This window comes from Danio rerio, chromosome 21, assembly GCF_049306965.1.
Source record: "Danio rerio strain Tuebingen ecotype United States chromosome 21, GRCz12tu, whole genome shotgun sequence".
Lineage (NCBI taxonomy): Eukaryota > Metazoa > Chordata > Actinopteri > Cypriniformes > Danionidae > Danio > Danio rerio.
In genome coordinates, this window is record NC_133196.1 from 12,286,166 (window position 1) to 12,309,489 (window position 23,324).

The following is a 23,324-nucleotide window of genomic DNA, read 5'->3' on the forward strand; positions in this document are numbered from 1 at the left end:
TGCTAAAATTTTAATTAGCGCACAACTCAAAGGATTTCACCTCCATTTCACCTCTCTCCCGCTCACTCGTTTTCTTTTCTCTCAAAACAAATGTTTCTCTTTCCACACTTTAATTAAAACGCACACGGCCCTTTGAGACCCGGATCATTTATAAATGCAACCTCTGTAAACTTTGAAAACTTTGTGAAATGTTTACCTGATCCTCAACAAGACTTAAATGTGGAAAATGGAGCGGCTGTCATGTGATTAGACATAAGCTGTTGTCTGCTGTATGAATTCTGCTTATTCTTCTCTTCTTAAAAGCTAAACTAGCAGAAACAATGTGACGAGAACAAGGAGTGTGTGACTGTGCTCCCAGAGCGTTAATAACACTGAACACAAACTACAAAGACTCAGCTCTCAACCTCATGACAAAATCAAAATTCAAAGACGTATAACTTTAAGAAGGTTATTTTTAGATTACTTTAAAGCGGGTGCTCCACCAAAATCCCTCATTCTTCTATATATACAGTTTAAGTCAGAATTATTAGCCCCCCTTTGAATATTGTTTTCTTTTTTTAAATATTTCCCAAATGATGTTTCACAGAGCAAGGACATTTTCACAGTATGTCTGATAATATTTTTTCTTCTAGAGAAAGTCTTATTTGTTTTATTTCAGCTAGAATAAAAGCAGTTTCAAATTTTTTTAAATTATTTTAAGGTCAAAATTATTAGCCCCTTTAAGATATATATATATATACATTTTGATAGTCAACAGAACAAACCATCGTTATACAATAACTTGCCTTACTACCCTAACCTGTCTAGTTAACCTAATTAACCAAGTTAAGCCTTTAAATGTCACTTTAAGCTGTATAAAAGTGTCTTAAAAATATCTAGTCAAACAGGGCTTGAAATTGCGATCATTTTGCTCGCATATGCGCCCAAAATTTAAGCTATACGACCTCATAATATATTTGGGAGCATTTGTGCGACTGCATATAATGGTTGTAGTGCGACCTGTAAAAAGTACACAGAATTTTGATGCGTTGCATTCACTGTGTTCAGCCCAAATGTCCACTAAATGTAAAATCTAATACTGTACACATCATCGTTAAAGAAGCTCGCCTTTACTGAGTTTAAACTGATGCGGCTTATAATAAAGAACAGTATTGCGCCAGTGGTCATCGGGAAAATCCTGCTCTGCCCCCCTCATATATCGGGTCGGCTGACTCGCCTGCTTTTTTCCACAAACACAGAAAAATGAAGATCAGCTCATAACAAGACTGAGAATTAAAATGACACAAACCAAAACCTAAACATTTTAAAAGTGAGACTTTTCGTCTTTTCTTTTGTACATTCTTTCTTGAGATGTATATTTTGTTTCTATTTAATCACTGATGACTGCTTTGCAGCTTTCAGCCTTAAATTAAATGGTTTATTTTAATCTTTCGGTTGTTTTGTAGCAGAAATAGTATTTATTAAATTGACATGCTTATAAAAACAATAGTACAAAATAAATATTTTTTATTTGTGTTTGATGCAAACCATATTTTTTTTCTTCATAAAGTAACAGTATGACTTTATAAAGCCGATAACTCACACTCAAACACATTCAGGGCAGCATGATCATGAGAAATGTAATTCATTGTTAGTATTATTGTCATCATCGTCATCTTTAATATTTTATATTTATTAGACATTCATTTAGAAATTATTGCACAAATATTAAGTCATCACAGCATTAGTTAGATAGTTGTTTCTGGTTTTTGTTAGTCCTAATGGATGTTGTTTTCAAATACAATAAATCCCTTAATATACAGTTTGCATTTTTTCATTCATTTTTGGTGGGTGCTCCTAATTTTTTTCTGGTGCTCCTTAATTTTTCCTAGTGCTCCTAAATATTTAAAGTAAAAAAGTTAATTTCGAGCCCTGTCAAATATTATGTACTGTCATCATGGCAAATATAAAATAAATCAGTTATTAGAAATGAGTTATTAAAATTATTATGTTTAGAAATGTGTTGAAAAAAATCTCTCTGCTAAACAAAAATTGGGGAAAAATAAACATGGGGGCTAATAATTTTGACTTCAACTGTACTTCTCAGCTTACATGAACATGATCATTTCAGCCTATATTTGGGTTTAATAAACTTCACCAGGCCTCGACATAAACGTTTACATAAACACCGGTCACTGTGGCTAGTAGTTTTTCAACATTAATAGCCACTCGCCATTTTAACTAGTCACAATTTTGTAGTTGGGAAAATAGATTTTATATGCATGAATTTGACTTTGGCATGCTAAAATTATTAATTTAGATTGTGTTATGTCCACATGCCTCCTCATTCATTTGACTTTTTTTTTTGTGTGTTGTGTATGACCTTGCTCAATGAGCATGAGCATATGGCCTGTGGTTTCAGAGTGTAACTATTAGTCTGATGACTGAGTAATATTAATTAACTGCATGTATTACTGTTGACATTCTTTTGACAAACGTTTATGGCTCAAGACTTCCGGTCTCATTTACTTCCATTGATTTGTCAGCTATAAAAACAGCTTGTTACAGTATGTTTCCAGACAAACTTGTTTATTTTTATATTATTTGTATGCATTGTCATAAAGACAATTGTTTGCAGAGCAAGTAGTTTGATTGTTTACTGGTGTTAGGGTATGGGTTAGGTCTAGAGTTGGTTGCATGTAATTACGCATAATTAACTGTAATTACTGCATTAAGCACATGGAACGTGTGTAACAATAACTACGTTTACATGGACACCAGTAATCGAATCATTTGCCTTAATCTAATTAAGACAATAATATGATTAAGGTGTTTACATGAGTTGCTTTTTGAATGCTGAATGGAGAAAAACCCCTCAGCATTTCTCAGTGTGTGGTCTTAACTAACTCGGTAGGTGCAAAGAATAGTCTCAAACAGCCGTGTATGTGTGTGTGGACCAACGCAGCAAAGTGATTGTAAAAGTTTGATTAAGGCGTGTCTGTACTGCACTTCAATAATTAAATTGGTATAGTACACGTCTTAATTCGATTTCTCTTTAGTTGGATTATGACCTTAATCTGATTAAATAATCAAAAATCTCTGTTTACATGGTCGACTCTTAAGTAGCGTATTGTCTTAATAGTATTAAAATTGGATTGTACTATGCAACATTATATTATAGTAATTATATTATTTTATATTATATTATTTTATATTTTATTTTATTATATTAATTATATTATTTTATATTATATTATTTTATATCATATTATATTATATTATTTTATTTTATTATATTAATTATATTATTTTATATTATATTATTTTATATCATATTATATTATTTTATTGTATTGTATAATTTATTATATTATTATATTATTATATTATATTATATTATATTATATTATATTATGTTATGTTATATTATATTATATTATATTATATTATATTATATTATATTATTAAATGATTAATTCTGAAATTCAACTCTGAAAACTGGACTGACACAGTTTCAATTTCCTAAAACTTCCATATTAAGCTGCTTTGGCAATCTACATTGTAAAATCACTATAGAAATAAAGATTAATTGATTTAAATTACAGTAATGTATAGTATACATACAATAAACACTTTGAACACATAATAAAAAAATCTATAAATTAATATAATGTATATAAATCAGTATAAATCAAACACAAGACACCACTTTCATTTCACTACTTTTTTTCTTTACATAGTAAGTATATAGTAAGAAAATCACCTTCTGTGACAGTCTGCAAAGCTTAAGAGCTGATATATTTTCATTTAAATGTTCAGCTTTTGCTATGGCAGAACCACAATCAGAACCACATCAGAAAGTACCATCTATTTCTTTTCTTTTAGCAACACGGTTTGTTTTTCTTTTATACAGAAGTGTGATGCTGTAATTAGCAATAATTGCTAAGAGAGCAAACAGAAGACACTTCTTCCCCAACATCTGCAGATTAGCCACAAAAGCCATTGTTTATTCCATTAGCAAAGTGTTTCTTCAAAGCCATCAGCTCTCTCTGAGGCCCATTATCACATATATGACTTCTTTTATGTGGCATAAGGAGCCTGTTGTTGATTACCACTGAAAATATTTCCGATTCACTAAAAAACTATAAAAATAATTAAACTGCTAAAATTTTAATTACACAAGTTTACAGCCTCACAAATAATATATATTAAAATAAAATAAAACAAATGATATAATTTAGAAAAACAAATGAGTAAAAAATATTATGGAAAAATATTTCCATAATATTACAAATATATATATTCATCACTGATTATATGTTCTATATTATTATGTACACATACAGTTGAAGTCAGAACTATTAGCCCTCCTAAATTATTAGCCCCCTGTTTATTTTTTACCCAATTTCTGTTTAACAGAGAGAAGATTTCTTCAACACATTTCTAAACATAACAGGTTTAATAACTCATTTTTAATAACTGATTTATTTTATTTTTGCCATGATGACAGTAAATAATATTTGACTATATTTTTCAAGACACTTCTATACAGCTTAAAGTGACATTTAAAGGCTTAACTAGGTTAATTAGGTTAACTAGGCAGGTTAGGGTAATTAGGCAAGTTACCGTATAATGATGGTTTGTTCTGTAGACTAATCGAAAAAAATATAGCTTAAAGGGGCTAATAAAATGGTGTTAAAATTAAAAACTTCTTTTATTCTAGCCGAAATAAAACAAATAAGACTTTCTCCAGAAGAAAATATATTACCTGACATATTCTAAAAATTTCCTTGCTCTGTTAAACATCATTTAAGAAATATTTAAAAAAGAAAAAAACTATTCAAAGCTGGGCGAATAATTCTGACTTCATCTGTATAATGCATATTTAAAAATAATACTTCAAAATATTAAATTTTCTAAATATATACAAATCGGCAATGATAGTTACATAAACACAAAAAAATTATACAAATTTCTATATATATTATACAAACTATATTTTCATCAAATTATATAAATACAATATAACAACAAATTATATGATACAGAAATGTATAAGAATATATTTACATACATATGTAAAGATATGAATAAAGACATATGATGTATAATTTCTTATATAGTAGACACACACACCTTTATAAATGTGCAAATAAAAATACACTTAATGAATAGATTTAAATTAGAGCTGGGCAAAGATTAATCACATCCCATATACACATATGTCAATGTGAGAGAGAGAGAGAGAGACAGACACACACACACACGCACACGCACACGCACACGCACACGCACACACACACACACACACACACACACACACACACACACACACACACACACACACACATGAAAACTATACAAAACAATTGTCACAGATATTTAAATGCATAAATAATTTGTATCAAATACATATACACTTTAGATCTAAATACAAATAAACATTTTTTCAAAAACATGCTTCTAGGTATTATATATAATAAATATACGTCATATTATGTCAAAACAAACATTTATATTTTGAATGTGAATAATTATGATTAATTTTTGCCCAGTGCTAATTTTATTATGCAATTAAAAATATCTGTCTCTCGATCCGTCCGTCCATCCATCCATCACCTAGCCATCTATCTATCCATCCATCTACCTACCTACCTGCACACACGCATGCAATACTAGAATCTAGAATCCAGAGTTGTTTGTGCAAAGTAATACCCACTAACATTAATAATATTTCACAGCTAGATTTACAAACAAAACATGACAGAATACATCCATATCATTTTCATGAAGTAATCGATAGTGTTGCATAAAACTTTTCCGTTTTTTAAGGGTTCTGCAAGGTGCACACAGAACCAGAACAATGCACTATAAAAACAAAGGAAGAGGTAGCTTTAAGACACAGATTTAGAGCAATAGAACAGAAGGAAACTATGAAGTCATGGCTGTTTGAGAGGTTAAACTTCTTTTTGGCAATGATGACACTTTGGCGAGCGTCACGATAAGCAAACGGACAGCTGCCCTTACCGGAGTTTTACGTAGCGTTAACTGATACGAATTCACAAAGAGGGGGCAGAAAACAGCCCTGCTCGCTTCATCAACACGCAAATGCTGACGAGTAAATTAAAACTTGATACACACAACAGCTGCTCAATTCAACACTGTGATGCAAGATTTCAACATCACAAACAGAGAGTGAAGAACTCCTGAAAGGGTTTTACTCTTTAAGCAAAGTCTTTTTTTGCTGTCAAAATCCCTTACTGGGGGGAACCAATATATTTTTAAAAATGTCAACAAACCCCATAGAAAAAAAGCTATTAAATGAGGATTATATAGATTTATTTTGGCCTTGAATTTAACATACTCACTAAATATTTTTTGTGATTTTAATGTTTTTTTTTCCCTATAAAATGTTTGCCACAAACGTATCAACATACACTCACTGGCTACTTTATCAGGTACACCTTTCTAGTACCAGGTTGGACCCTCTTTTTCTTTCAGAGCTGCCTCAATCCTGTGGCATGGATTCAACAGGGAACTGGAAATATTCCTCAAAGATTTCGGTCCATATTGACATAATAAGCATCACGCAGTTCCTTTTGTCGGCTGCAAACTCCTGTACCACCACAACCCAAAGGTGCTCTATTGGATTGAGAGCTGGTGACTGTGGAGGCCATTTGAGCACAGTAAACTCATTGCCATGTTCAAGAAATTCACACTTTATGACATGGGGCATTATTCTGCTGGAAGTAGCCATCAGAAGATGGTTACACTGTGGTCATGGTCAAAGGGATGGACATGGTCAGCAACAATACTCGGGTAGGCTGTGACGTTGACACGTCGCTCAATTGTTACTAATGGGTGCAATTTTAGTGAGCGTGTGTAAATTGTAGCCTCAGTTTCCTGTTGTTATTTGAGTTACTGTTGCCCTTCTATGAGCTGGAACCAGTCTGGTCATTCTCTCTGCCATCAACAAGACATTTGTGCCCACAGAACTGCCGCTCACTGCTTATTTTCTCTTTTTCTGACCATTCTCTGTAAACCCTAGAAATAGTTGTGCATGAAAATCTCAGTAGATAATTTTTCTGAAAAACTCAGACCAGCCCGTCTGGCACCAACATTCAAAGTCACTTAAATCACATTTCTTCACCATTCTGATGCTCTGTTTGAACTGCAGCAGATCTTCTTGACCATGTCTTCATGCCAAAATGCAATGAGTTGCTGTCATGTGATTGGCTGATTAGAAATTTGCGTTAACAAGCAGTTGGACAGATGTATCTAATAAAGTGGCCGGTTAGTGTATATACAGTACGTATGTACGTACCTACTACCTATCTACCCATCAACCCATCAACCTATCAACCTATCTATCTATCTACCCATCAACCTATCTATCTATCTATCTATCTATCTATCTATCTATCTATCTATCTATCTATCTATCTATCTATCTATCTACCTATCCTAAAAAAATCTAAAGTAATATAAATAAATTATATATTGAAGCAGAAATGCATCAGTGACAAAAATAAGCTTGCTGGCAGCCCTAAGAAAGCAAGTTGATTGATAACTGCACTAAGCAGAAATACCAGCACTATTTAATCTTTTACTGTGAATCGAAGTAAATTGAATTAGCTTGTATTAAAGGAGGCCTGAAGCAGATGCGTCAGGAAATAGTCTCTCAACTGAATTGGCTTTTGAGACATTGGACTCTTGAATTAAAACTGATCCATGCATCATACAAAGCCCTAGAATAATAATTTGCCTCAGGTGTTCATACTTAAAAAGCAGCCAGCGGCGGTGTGAAAAGAAGGAAATTCTAATATCATATTACCACGTTCTGTGTGTGGATATGGTGATTATATTACACTGAAAAAACTGGCTATGTCAACTGCATGAATGACAATCTGAAACTCAGTCCTGCAACAGACAATTGACATCAAAGACACTTCAGTTGAGACTCGAGCTGCCAAAACAACTGTTACCTTAGAAGTTTATCTAGGGGATCTTTTTTCCTCAGAGTTTCAATACATAACAAATGTTACTCAAAATAAACCCCCAAAGTGAAGGTATGAAAAACAAAACTACAACATCCATGAAGCATTTTACAAAACTACTTGCACTAATTTACAAAGGTACATATAAGTATATATAACTGCAAGCAGCAATTAAGGGTCCAAACCCAACATCACAACATGATGAGCTAAACATTCCAAGGAAAATCGGACCAACTGCAACAAGTAAATGTATTTTAAGTAATTTAGTCAACAGGCCATAAATACAATCACTAAGAATATGATTTAATGGTTTACTTTTGAAAAAGAGGTGGTGCCAATCCCAAAATGATATATCAACAAAAAGCTCTGCAGACTTATAGCCTCCGATTTTGGCACAGCATCAAAGTCACATATGTTTTGTCTTTAGACTGACTTCTGATGAATCACTAAAGACTGGAGGAATGAATTTTCATACCAGAAACTTTCTCAATGCGTTTTTAACCCCTCAATACTCTTTTGAGGTGAATCAGGCAGTTGATACATGGACTGGACTCTAGTGGGCGGACAAACAAAAAGTACAGAGGGTAGTGGAAATAAGGGGATGTTCTCACCTCTAGTGGGGAAGAGAGAGTGACGGTAGGGGAACTGAGGCTACGGGGTCTGCGCACTTGTGGTTCGCTTAGATGGCCGCTGGAGGTGGAAGGGGTTGAAGCAGGGGGTGTAGCTGCTGTAGCGCCCCCTACTGCTGCAACCGAGGTGCTGGCTCCATCCTCAGTGTGCTGCTGGGTAGAGAAAAGGGTTAGCTAGCTACATCACAAAAAACAGTCCATGGATACACAGGCTCTAGATGGATTGCATTCAAGGGTTGAAAGGGTGCAGAAGGGAGTGTGTCAGAGGCACTGATGGCATTTTGATGCATTTGTATCAATTTGACATAAGAAGGTGAAATAAGCTGTGTACAAGTGTAAATGGAGTCTAAAATGTTTTCGATTGGACACCTACTCAGTGACAGCTGATTAACATTGCTGTAAGAGAAATCAAAACAAGTAATTCAAAGTCAAGACTTGGTTTGCTCATAAAGCTGCATGACATGGTATAGTTCACTCAAAACCTTTGTCATGAACCTGTTTGAGTTTCTTTCTTCTGCTGAACACAAGAATGATGAAAAGCAGCAACCAGTGACTTCCATAAAATGTTATGTTCCTCTTATATATGTCAATATCAACTTTTCAACATTCTTCATAAAATCTTATTTTGTGTTTAACAGAAATTAAAAGTTTAAAACCACTTGAGGGTTAGTAAATGGTGAGATAATTGTCACTTTTGGACGATCCATCCTTTAATAATACTCTTACACTAAACAGAGTGTTCTCGCAAATGTGATGTAGAGCATGGGGAAAGGTGAAAAGTCATGATAAAGTTTCTGACCAATAGTTAAAATGAGATGGAAATGCATTCCAGCTGACTTATGATCAAATCACTCAAACTTTTTGCTGATACAGGTCATTATGTTCAAAATATAAACAATATGTTAAAAATGCGGTCACTGTCTATATGAATTACTAAAAATATAGTAGGAAGTGAACAATTAAACTGATTAAAATGATCAGTAACTAAACTTATCATAGTTAGATTGTGGTGACATCTGTCTGGATATATACATGACTACAATTTGTTCTGTCTCTACAGAAGTACTTGTTTCATTGCCTTTCAAATAGTTTTTGAATTGCCTAAAACAAGTCATAGATAATTCAAGGCTTACTCCCTGCACAAAACCATGTAAAATTTGCCAGTCTTTGGTTTTCATTGGCTCTTGCAAACAACCTCTAATTTAACCCTGTATTTGTAGCTGAGGACTGGATGTTTTAAAAAGATGTTTGCGTTTTTTGACCAGTCAAATAAGACTGAATTATCTGGCCAATCAGAGCAGAGTATGAGGAGTTTAGAGAGACCTGATCACTTCATCCGTCTTTAAAATAGCATTATACCAGCATTTAAAATAGCATAAAGCTGCGGTCACACTGCACTTGTCATCCCATTGACTTCTATTCATAAGCTCATACGACAAGTTTTGATCAAGACAAGTCCAAGCTATGCGAACTCTAACTTGCAAATTAGCCACAAATGATTGCTTGAGACAAATGGAAGATCAAAATGTGACCTCTCTGTACAAGAATTTTAAATATACTAATATGTCACATCATCTTGTTTTATTCAGTTGCATTTCGCGCCAAAAACAGAATTTCACTTGCTCAAACTCCAGTGTGACTGCAGCATAACAGTGGCTCTAGTAGAAGGTAAAAACTAGAGGTCAGTTCAAAGTTCTGTTATTAAAAAAAAAAAGATGTAGAGGGAATCTTCTGAGTAGTAGACGGTTTACCAGCACTAAGAAGATGAAAATAAGATACAGATCAACAGGGACCAGGTTACAGATTACTCAGTTAGCTGGATTTGGATATTGACGATTTGACACGATCCAGGATTGTTTCGTTCTTCAAAGCTGATCCAAGAGTTGTTGTCATAGCAACAGTTCTGCTAGCTCAAACCTGATCGGGAGCAGGTTCAATTTATATAAACAGGATTAGATCGTCTCAGTTCAAGCAAATATAATACAGAAAGTATGTACCGAATTCTGATATTTTCTTACAGTAGTAGTTATATACACTTGGGAAAAGAGTAAATATTTTAAAGTTATAGTTATTAATAAAATAAATAAAGTTATACATATTAATAAAACTTATGCAATCTGCACTCTCGAAATGAAAGAACAAAGACTGTCACCTGGTGGTGCAAAGAGAAAACTTATTGATATGAACTTTTTAGATCGCTTAGTACATACAAATTGTGTATAATAGAAATGCACAATATGTGACTTTTTTTAAAAGCAATAATACATTTATGCAGTCATGAACATGTTTTAATAGTTAATATGGCGGTGATTTGATGCTTCAGAAAAGTTGCAGACGCCTTTACCAATATCAAAATGCTTTTGTAAACAACCAGTTATTCTTTACACCGATTAAAAAAAACGGCTATTATAATAAAGAAAATCTTTTCTAAATGTGGAACTAAATACATTGATATGCATTGAAATACATGATCAATACTCTTAACACATGAAAGTGTAAAGCCTGCAGCTCACAACAAATGTGGAAGGTTATTGCGTGTCATATTTAAAAAAACGTTTACTGCTAACTTGACGTAATTTTGCTCACATGGATAATTGAATATTAATCAGATGATGTCATAACGCAGCTGTGCCGTCAGCCAATCCTTGCATTGCTGATCATGATTTCGAGGATCGATAGATCTGTCCTTCACAACACACGCAGCGATCTCAGATCAGTTTATCCGGACATTCTAATCTGATTCACGAACTTGTTTGAAGAACCAAATTAGCGAGAAATCAGTTATCGAGGATCTAGGATCTGCCAAATCATCTTAAATCATTTAAGCGAGGTACGAAGAACGGACCCCAGAGTAGCAATAAAAACACAAGGAGAACACAATCTCTGGCACAACAAAATAACATCCAGACACTCTGACAAGACGAGTACTTAAGAACATTGATGAAAACAGACAAAGGCAAAAACAAGACAGATGCAGCAGAAAAGAAACATGAGCACCTTTGAAAACACTGTAAAAAAATGTACAAACCACTGGATTAGCTTGTTCTTAAGATACATTTCTGAGTCTACATATTTAGTGTAACCTGGGACAATATTTCTCTAAAAAAGCTTAACTCGAACCAAACCCTACCTTCAAGATATTCCTAAAATCAAATGGAAATAACACACACACATGAATGAATGTTATGAAAACTAAAGTTTGTTGTACAGTTGGCAGTTCACTTCCGTTATTTGGTACGATTGCATTCATATCAGAAGTGAACCGTACCAGAATTCGCACGAACCCTACTCCAGACAACCACTTTCAGGTGGACTCAAGCACGGTTCGAGGGTGCACGCCCGAGTTCAGAAGGCAACGTTCACACTAGCTAAACGTACCATACTCTGACCTCAAATTAACCCAGGTGAGGACCGAAAGTGCTAGTGTGAAGCACCCTTAATTCCTCCATGCTGTCGCAACACAAATCGATTGAATGAAAAGAAGCATTTTTTACATTGTACCTGCAGAATGGGCCTTGTCCATGTGGTGCTACGGTTGTTATGATTAACGTAGTACGTTCGTCCCTTGGGGTCTTTGCGTTCCTCCCAGCCTGGTGGAAGGCCTGGCGTGGTCAAGGCGTAAGAGGCCGAAGGAGACTAAACAGAGTAAAACAACACATGAGTTTGTATAGTCAGAGGGCAAAGGAGCAGGAAAAACTGGGTCATATTAAAATATGTCTTTCTTCTTTTCATTGTAGCAGAACTGACTGTGATACCGGGGTCATATTTTTATGTGAAGCATTGTTATCTGATATAATATTCGATATGATGGGTGTGGGAAAAACTGTACACTCAAAACTAGAATACTGACACATTTTCCACAAGCACAAAAATAGGACAGTGAAAATCACAACACAGAGAAATCACACTCCGCACAAGATAACGTGCTATAATGTTACAAATACATTTGAAATGCATCCGATTAATGTGTAAGTGGGATTTGTACGGTGGAGATGGACAAGATGCGATGTAAACTAAATCCTCAGTCTTATTTTATAGTCATTTTAAGCACAAAGAAAAAAAAAAAAAGGCAGGAATTGAAAAGCAAAATAATCTTCTGAATTTAAATGTACCACCCTCCTAGTGCTACTAATAGAAATTGTGTAATGAAACTGCTTATAATAATTAAAACAACAATTAAATATCATTATAGTAAAAATATTAATTATTATTAATTGAAAATGTATATAATTTATCTATCAATGACCTCATTATAACATATATATTACTTAAAAAGTGGTCTTTATTAAACATTATTTATATAAGTATCATTGTAAATACTTGCAATAGAAATATTGACATTAATTAATTATATACATTGTAATGAATAATATAATTAATAAATTAAAACACCTCATAATAGGAGTGCTCTTGATTTAATGTGTTATTTAAATAAATAAAAAATAAATAGCAAATATTTAAATTACAATTATTTACATTAATTAATATTAAAAACTAATTATATTATGTCTAATGTTAATATAATAAACCACCTCATAGTAAATAAGCAATTAACACATACAAAGAAATAAATGTATTAAATAAATTAAGTTAATAATATACATTTTATTTTTATTAATTAATATACTTGTTATTAATATAACATTACATAATTTATTTTTATAGCTTTAGAATTAATATACTATGCCTTCCTCAAAATAGAGTTCCTCCTATTGGCTAACCTCCTAATGGACTTAATTCAAACAAATTATGAATGTTCAAAGTAGATAAATGTATATAAGAATAAATTATTATTTGATATTATATAACAATAAATAACATCATTAACCACTTGATGGGAAAAAAAGGAAAAGAAACAATAAGACAGGAGAGCACGAAATACAACATGTGGACTTTACCATGGTGTCCTCAACGCCTGTGACGGTTTGTGCTCTTGTTCGTCGGGTCTGGGAGCTCTGCTGGACAATAACAGCTGCTTTTAGATGGGACGGGCAGTTGCCCAGATTTGGGCCAGTGGGAGAAGGAAATGAGGGCAAATGGAAGGACAGGGTCAGCCAGAAAGTGTAACAGGCAGTAGGTGGGGAAGTGATTTTAGGGTGGTTTATTTGATTATTTTAGGTGGATTTTGACAGCTGGAGGGGGTGATTTTGTGAGTGGTGCACTGAAAAAACACAGCAACCCCCTTAAGGAAACATTGGTGAAACAAATGGGTGATTGGATGACGTCCAGGAAGTGCATTTAATATAAAATCACTGATTTGAGAATTGAGATTTGATCAGAGAAAGATATGAGAGTGCAAGAAAAGCCCAAGTGCTTATTTGTGTAAAAAGAAAGAAAAATTGATAGTTTATAATCAATGGATGATTACAATGTATTGAAATAATTACAAAACAGCACAGAATTTCCAATTTGTGTGAACAATTCCTTTAGTTCATGGAAAAAATACAGTAATGTTATGAAGTATTAAAGGTCATAATTAATAGCCCCCCTGAATTATTAGCCTCCCTGCATATTTTATTCTCCAATTTCTGTTTAACAGCAAGAAGATTTTTTTCCAACACATTTCTAAAAATATCTCATTTCTAATAAGTGACTTTTTTTTTGCCATAATGACAGCACATAATTTTAATATTTTATTAGATATTTTCAAAATACTAGTATTGAGCTTAAAGTGACATTTAAAGGCTTAACTAGGTTAATTTAAGTTAATTATGCAAATTACTGTAGTGGCAATCTGGCAAACAGGTTTGTTCAGAAGACAATCGAAAAAAATATATAGCTTAAAGAGGCTAATAATGTTGACCTTAAATTATTATTATTTTTTTTTATTAAAAACTGCTTTTATTCTAGCCAAAATAAAACAAATAAGAATTTCTCCAGAAGAAAAAAAAATATTATAGGAAATACTGTGAAAAATTTCTTGCCCTGTTAAACATCATTTGGGAAGTATTTGGGGAACAAAAAGGACTTATAATTCTGACTTCAGCTTTATTTAATAAAAACAAATTTACATTTTTTAATACCTTTTGAAATATAATTCATTCCTGTGATTGCAAAACTGAATTTCCTACAGCCTATTATTCCAGTGACCATTCAAAAATGCTAATTAATATCAATAATTAAAAGCACCAATAATAACTGATATTAATTAAGCACTAAATCAGCAAATCAGATGATTTATGAAACACCATATGAGACCGAAAACTTGAGCATTGGAAGTTAAAATTCACAGAAATAAATGTACAGTTAGTAATGTACAGTTGAAGTCAGAATTATTATCCCTCCTCAATTATTAGCCCCCTGTAGACTTAACAGATTTCTAAACATAACAGGTTTAATAACTCATTTCTAATAACTGATTTCTTTTATCTTTGCCATGATGACAGAAAATGCTATTTAACTAGATGTTTTCCAAGACACTTCTATACAGCTTAAAGTGACATTTAAAGGCTTAGCTAGGTTAATTAGGCAAGCCATAACGATGGTTTGTTCAGAAGACAATTGACAAATTGGGGAGTTAAAAATATTGACCTTAAAACGGTTAAAAAATTAAAAACAGGTTTCATTCTAGCCAAAATAAAGCAAATAAGACTTTCACCAGAATAACATAATTTTATAGAAAATGCTGTGAAAAATTTCTTGCTGTTAAAAATCATTTAGAAAATATTTGAAAAATAAAAATAAATAAATAAATAAATCACACGAGGGCAAACAATTTTTACTTCAACTGTATATCCAAAAAGACAGCAATTTGAAACTATAATAAAATATCACAACATAATTACTGCATTTTTGATCAAATAAACATCTACTTTGTTCCGTAAGTACATAAGGCAGTCCTTGGAATACATTTCATTCACGATGACTGATCTAAAAAAAATTGTCAAGAATCATCAAAATAAGTCGCTTTCTTCAGCAAACTGACTCACACTTGACTCACAGCCTACAAAAACACTGAGGAAACAACACCTGGACTTAACATCTGACTGGCACACGCTTCACATTTCAAACGCCAAAACAGTCAATTCTCTCCCTAAATGCTTTCCTTACGGATGTAATGAAAGACACTCTTGTCTCAAATCCTATTAACCGTCCTCTCAAGCAATGACTGAACATTTCCACTCGTGCGAAATGTCAGCCTCTTCGCACACAGGGACAGGAAGTGTGGGGAAAATGCCACCTCTCGCCCACACATAAAAAAAAAATAAAAATCAGGCAGATTTGCAAAATCCCTCATCTGCAGAAGCTCTTGACAGCCAGAGAGATCCAGGCCACCAGCCGATCGGCCTCTTCTGAACAAAGCAGACATGATGAAGAAACGGCACCCAACAGGACACTATTTAAGCTGATTCTTTCTTTACAAAAAATGTAAAGGATGTATCACTTCAGAAACATTCTTCCACTTTAAATCTTTGCGGTGGAAGGATTAATATTCAGGTTTTCAAGTGCTCTGAAAATGCATTGGAAAAGCTTGAACTAAAACAGAGGCTGGAAACCAGAGGCTTTACTACAGTAGATTTGGAATATCACAAACAGCATGTAAATAAAGCACCTTAGAGTTAAAGCTTTAAGTTTAAAATCATCACTTCCTAATAAACTAGCACTAAATATGTAAAAAATTATCATTTTCTGCTTAGGAGAAGCCACTTTGGGCCTTTTTTCTTATATAATAAATGACTTTTGCCTCAGAAGACGTAATGCATTGGACGCGCAGTGGCATTTGAAGACGTGAGATGCTTTTTGGGAGCAGTTCTGAAGGTAATAATACTGAACCACTTTGATGGACTTTGGTTGCCGGATTTTAGAATAATGTTCTGTCATGACAACTCTCAATAGAGATGCATAGGACAATGTTTATGTGTTTGGTCTTGGCGGAAAATATCTCAAAAAAGATTAACCCTCTGGGGTCTGAGGTGATTGTGGGGTGCCTAAAATGTGTTGACATGCCATGACATTTGTGCTTATTTCAGCTACATAGTGATGGCCAACATGTTTTTTTTTTGTTTTTTTGGATTCAGCACAAACTGTGCTACGATAATATGTGAGAAATACAGATGTATGTTCTTGCCTTGAAAAAAACATATTATTTGCGGTTAGTAGGTTTTAGAGAAAAAAATTGCAGCTGAAATAAGGTCCGAAAAACACACTGAATGAGCCTGAATAAGACTTTTGAGTAAGCAGTCTTGTAGGCTAGAATATTTACTTCACAATTACGTAAAAATTATTTAGTTCTCTCATTCAAAGAAAACATTACAATGCTTTACATTTTGTAAAGTCTGTTTTGGGTCAGAATACTGAGTGATAGTGACAACGGTCATGAATAATTCACACCTGGAGAGACAAAAGACACTCCCCCACTGGCTAATGTTCACCCATCAAGGGTATTGTAAAGCAATGTCCAGCTGCAAAAGCTAGCACAATCTAAATGCTTGTTGTATTACTTGCTGTATTATGACCATGTAAACACTATAGGTAAACAATGTATGTGCACTTATAACATACATCATGCGCAAAAAAAAGATATATTTAAAATGGTATAAAACTATTTCCAAAACTGTTGTAATAAAAACTTTATTGTGCATTAATCCAGCATTTAAAATAATTTCTGAATCTTGTTGAGACACCAACGTAGCGTAATGATAAAAGCTTTAAACACAACAATAAATAACATTTAAAACATGAAAAAATTACTTTATAGTAAAATAATATAGCAACTCAGTCAGTTGTCAGGCCTGTAATGTCTCTTTACAAACAAACTTTCAAAGTAATGGATCAGAAACCAATAGAATGGCACAACTCTCAAATTCTTAAAAAATATAACTTGTTAGGTTTTGATGCTTTTTTAAAGTTTTCGTTTTTAAAAACCATGTTTAAGTGTATACATGGTCTTTCCCCTAAAGTAGTCCGTGAGTTGGTAGATAAATTCAGCAGTGATGGGGCGAAGGCTAGAGGGGCAGTAAGTGGGGATTTTAGAATCCACAGATGCAGAACCGCAGTGGGTCAGTCATCCTTTTCAGTAAAAGGTTCACATCTATGGAATGCCATGCCTGACGAACTTACAATCAGAACTCCCAGTTTTTTTTCTATAAAGCTGAAAGAATGGTTGAAATTTTTACACCATTGTTAACATTATGTATATTTCTTTTAGGTTGGTCACGTTTACATTTCTCTTTATTCAGATTGACTTGCATTTTATGTTTGTGGCTCTGTATATATTGTACGTTTGTTGTATTGTGTTTAATTCTTGATAGTTTTTTTATTTTTTTATGTAAAGCCTAATCAAGGACGAGGGCTGCAAATTAGCTTTATGCTATATGCACGCTACATCGGTTATCTTTGTATAACAATGTCAAGTGTATTGTCCTTGTTAAATAAACAAACAAATAAAAAATAAAAATAATAGTTTAAGACCTTTGATATATATTTTGCCCAAATAATCACAGCCTTAGTTAACTCTTTTGAACGTTGACTGGTTCAACTACAGTAAAATAATCTTGGTAAGCATAAAAAAGTTCCTTCAAAAACCAACAACAACAAAAAAACAACAACTCTTCAACCAATTCTGCCTTTTATAAACATATATACAAAAGATGCATATAAATCATGGCAAACGTCTGCCCTTTTTTGAGCCTGACAGCCTTTTTAGTCACTACATTCAGCATGAAAAAGAGCAGCATGAGCATTCATTAAAGCATCTCCTCCTGCATGACAGAAACTTGGTTTGGAATGAACGAGGCTGATTAAATGATGACAGTCATCATTTATGGGTGACCTATTCCAGATTCATTTGTCCTGAAAATCTTGTCAGCGCATCTAGCGCTCGTATAAACAAAGCACTACAAACAAATGAATCATACTAGACCAACAAGAAGTAAATCCACTGCAAGCGCGCATCACCTTTGCTTTATGCCTTTATAAGGTTTAATAACGGATCCTAATCCATAGCACAGAGTTACCGGAGCTCTCCTGTGTAAGCTGCCAGATCTTATCTGGGAAATTCCCAGTATGCGCTGCTCTAAATGCCATGATACAATAATGAAATGGACACCAAAACACTCTCAGGGACTAACCCAACCTCTTAACCCTTCCACAAACCTCACTACCAGCACCTGCATATAAAGCGGTCATTGTGAGGGCACTTTTTCCTGAAGAAATTAAGGTCTGAAATGCATTTCAAAAATAAAATACAGAAGAGCCTTGAAATGCGCAGCTTTGTTTAAAATGTTATGTCATTTCAACTGAAGCATGAACGTACGTCTGGATGTATCGGTAGCCCCTCCCCCTTTTTAAAAATAGCCAACAACATTTAGTTAATATCACAGCTCTGCAAGTCAGAGATGTTGAGCTTAAGCGACTTTGATTTATGACAGCCACAGTCTATAATATCATTCATTCATTCATTAATCAGGGGTCACCACAGTGGAATGAACCGTCAACTTGTCCACCATATGTTTCACACAGCGGATACCCTTCCAGCTGCAACCCATCACTTGAAAACATCCATACACACTCATTCACACACATACACTATGGACAATTTTAGCTTACCCAATTTACCTTTAGCACATTTTTTTGGGCTTGTGGGGGAAACCAGAGCACCTGGAGGAAACCCAAGCAAACACGTGGGAGAACATGCAAACTCCACACAGAAATGCCAACTGAACAAGCCAGAGCTCGAACCAGCAAACTTCGTGCTGTGAGGCGGTTATGCTACCCACTGCACCACCGTGCTGCCCTCTACAATATCAATGCTTCAATATAATAATATATCATCACTCGTTACGTTTACATGGACATCAGTAATCAAATGATTTGCATCAATCTAATTAAGACAATAATAAGATTAAGGTGTTTACATGAGTTGCTTTTTGAATGTTACATGATACAGCGCATAATTTGATTAATGTCATCGCGTCACCACGTTATCTGCATTTTCTCCGGAGTTTCATGTCATTTTGGGAGTTTCAATTTTAATTTGTCGACTTTTATGGCGGTTTGGCACTTTCACTTTCATTCTGGAACATTTCATGCATGCCCCCGTGACAAACGAGATACTGGATGCAACTATAAACTGCTGGAAGACTGTTGTTGTAATGGAAGCTCATACCGCATGCTTAATGGAAGAAAAAAACTCTGTATTTCAGGATGCAGGTGTCTGTAGTCTGCACTGACTCGGTAGTTACAAAAAGTGTCAAACAGCCTTGTGTGTTGGTGTGGACTATCCTGTCGCAAAACGCGGTGAAAAATCCTACATGACGGTAATAGCTCGATTAAGGTGTTTAATGTTCATCTCTGGTGACAGGGCTGGCCAATCCTGCAATGCAGTTCATCAGAAAAATCTACCTTCTGCCACTTTTCCAAATGGTTTTGTACTAGAAGTTACTTGTTGCTCTTACAACTGGGATCGACGACAAGACTTTTGTCAGGTAGTGTACATAGACTTTGGAAAAAGAAGACTGGTTTGAAAGACCTACAACAATATATTTCAGTGGATTTAAGACCTTTTTAAGGCCTAAAATTTTATCATTGACCCTGCAGACACCCTGTAAATGCTTCTCTACTCTTTTTTCTTTGCTGGGTCGACAGACTGCACCACGTAAACAATTCAGCATAAATTTTTCTGAAAATAAAACACAACATTCTCACTTCTACAGTTTAAATGAAGCACAAATGCTTCGAAGATGCGCTGAACTTCCAGTGGAACATCCAGTGTCTGTCTGCCTCATGCAAACAGGAGCCGTTCACTCGGTTACCTCATCCACATGGCTAATTTAATTTTACCATATGTGGCTTATCTGCAGTAAAACAGCTCTCGGCGGATCATTTAAAGAGACAGCGCACTATGTACTGTAAAGCCATGCATCTTAAAGCATAAAACAAAGTCAAATATGGCTGCTTGTAAAAGTGCGAAATGATTTTGGCAGGCTGTCTCTTTAAGAAATGGAAAAGCCCCTGTGCAGCGACGTAATCGATTACAAGGCAGCTCTATTATAGAGCGCACCACAATTTTCCCAAACATTACTGAACAAGAGCCGCTGTCAAAATATCCATTAAGAAAACTCCCACAGTCACCATGGAAACACATCTACACATCCAGTGACATCATAATCACCACTACAGCTTCAATAAATCAACTCTAGGGGCTTAATGATACGCTATTAGTCACTCTGAGTTATCGCTTGACACACGCAGACAAAAACTACACGAGCACACAGACAGGTGATACGTTTCTGACCAAACATTATGTGTCATTTTATAATTGTGTCCATTATTTTCTCATGTCCATGATATAAAGTCAACATGAAAGTTTATCAAAACCCCCATTTAAAAAAAACTGTACGTTGGGATATGTTAAAAGCTTCATTTGAAAGGGAAAACAAAAGGGATTGATGATGTCATCAGAAATGGTCAGTTACAATGTAAATACAGTTTTATGACAAAAATAAAACAATTTTCCTCTATAAAATTTACTTTTCCATATTTGAATACTTTTGAAATGACCAAATTGAAATTAATAAGCATTAAAGTGTTACCAACTATTCCTACTGGACCAGGATTTACAAAATTAAAGGGAAAGTTCACCAAAAACTGAAAATTCTGCCATCATTTACTCATCTTTTAATTGTTACAAACCTGTTTGACTTTCCTTTTATCCACTGAAAACGAAAGAAGTTCGTTGAAAAATGTTGAAAGCCCTGTAACTATTTACTTCCATAGTATTTGTTTCTTTTATTCTGGTTTATGTAAAGCACTTTGAATTGCCATTGTGTATGAAATGTGCTATATAAATCAGACCCCCTAGTTTTTCATGTTTTTTCTGGTAATTTTTTTTCACTAAAAATGACTGACTTTGTGGTGGTAATTCCCAGAAATTTGGGGACAATTTTGCGATAAAAAATAAAAATAAAATAAAAGTAATATATATATTTAATTATTTATTATACTAGGTAGTCTACTATGTTAGGTGTGCAATCTGAAACAATGATAAAGAATCATAAAAATAAAGCTTCCTTATTTTGGTCTCTTGTCAAGACGAGATCTAAAACGGTAGGGATTAAGCCAAAGGAAGTTTGTATAACTCTTAATTTTATCCACGATCTTACAGTACTTTCTTTCAGATTTCACTCCCCGGAGTCTCTGACATCATGTCACACATAGGACATGTGTTAGGGCTTCCCCTATTGCAAATACACCTAAAACACAGATTGCCGTAAAACTAGTCAATGGCAGGGAAGCGTTTTCGCTCGTTAATTGCACGAAAAGAGGTAAACTAAATAATTTATTGATTTGACATCATAATACCAGCCATACATGTAAAACACAAATAATGTCCTTTAATTCGATCACGTCCAGCGGCCATCATCCTTGCACCAATCTCATCTCTACCGGTCTGTTCCAATGCTCTGTTTGCTCCAACTTTCTTTTACAGTCTGAAGCTCGTCAAACGCACAAAACGCCCAATATGCGCCACAATATGTCTATATCCCATCTTTGCTATGACTTCACATGTAAATTACTTATGCTTCATCTGCGTCTGCTTACGGCACAGGCTGAAGACTCCCGCCCCCTTTTCCATGTAATGTTATTATTGTGAGGGAGCAGGTGACTCAAGAGACATTCAAATACAACGTCTACAAGTCATGTAAAACAATTCATTGCAACTTGAAATAAATATAATTTGATTATATGGTTTGAAATTAGTTGTTTTATGAGATTATTTAAATTTTTTACGATAATTTTGCATTTAATTAAGAATTTTGCAGGGTCGCAAAAATTTGCAACTTTTTATTGATTTTGCGTTTAATTCAGCAATCGCAGAATCGTGAAAAACTAGGGTAGATAAATAAACTTGCCTTGCCTTGCTTTTTTTTTCCTACTATGGAAGTCAATGGTTACTGGTTTTTAACATTTCCCAAAATATCTTTTTTTGTTTTCAACAAAAAAATGAAACTCATAAAGCTTTAAAACAACTTGAGGTTGAGTGAATATGGAGCAAATTTTCATTTTTGGGTGAACTACCCCTTTTAATGCTATACTAAAGAGAAAAACTTGGATGTCTTGAGGATAAGTGAAATCTTGGATGACCCGAGGATGAGTGAAATAACAGGCTTTTTGTATTTTTTGTGATCCCAAATCAGAACAGAAACAATCTAAAATCAGGTGACTTTCAGAAAAAGTGTGAGGAAGATGTTAAGCTTCTGATTTGGTGTCAAAGGAGGGAAACGATGGCATGTACTGGGACTGAGTGGGGAGAAAAAAAATCACCACATGCAGAGTAAATGAGAGGTGAGGAGGAGGAAAGCAGGTGTACCGTTGGTGTGGGAGGTTGAGCTTGATCACTGACTCCATCAGTCATACTAGAGGAGCGTAGCCGAGAGGAAAGATGACTCTGCTGAAGGGAGAGAAAGAGATAAAAAGGCATTAGATGCAGTTATAAATAAATAAAGGCGTTCATGTCGATCATCTTTCTGAGTGGCCATTTTCTAAGTGGTGCTCTTAAAAACAACATGCCCTGAATTCAAGCAAATTATGAATCCCAAAGATTTTAAGAGGAAAGGTGGGAGGGGGGTGGTTTGAGAGGAGCCTAAGATGATATTTATTTAAAGTTATATTTACTCTCAAATTAGTGACTGGTTTGAAAAAACCTATGAAATCTATAAGAGGAGAGGTTAACACTGAATCTTCATTTACAGACTGAGGAGTTTAATAAGACATGGAG

At 34.3% G+C, this 23,324-nt stretch overlaps 1 protein-coding gene across 48 annotated transcripts in view; it reads right to left on the bottom strand.

Moving 5' to 3' along the window:
- The window catches only part of nedd4l (NEDD4 like E3 ubiquitin protein ligase), a 166,227-nt gene that overhangs the window by 31,741 nt on the left and 111,162 nt on the right, over positions 1-23,324 (bottom strand). For 4 of the 48 annotated variants that reach the window (XM_073935858.1, XM_073935853.1, XM_073935842.1 and 1 more), the window contains 4 exons: positions 22,917-22,994; positions 13,504-13,560; positions 12,107-12,241; positions 8,588-8,755 (listed from right to left, as the gene is read on the bottom strand). In XM_073935858.1, the coding sequence (XP_073791959.1) occupies positions 8,588-8,755; positions 12,107-12,241; positions 13,504-13,560; positions 22,917-22,994 (438 nt within the window). Of the gene's footprint in view, positions 1-8,587; positions 8,759-12,106; positions 12,242-13,503; positions 13,564-22,916; positions 22,998-23,324 lie in introns of all 48 variants that reach the window. The other 44 variants (XM_073935857.1, XM_073935852.1, XM_073935841.1 and 41 more) reach the window with 11 other exon arrangements.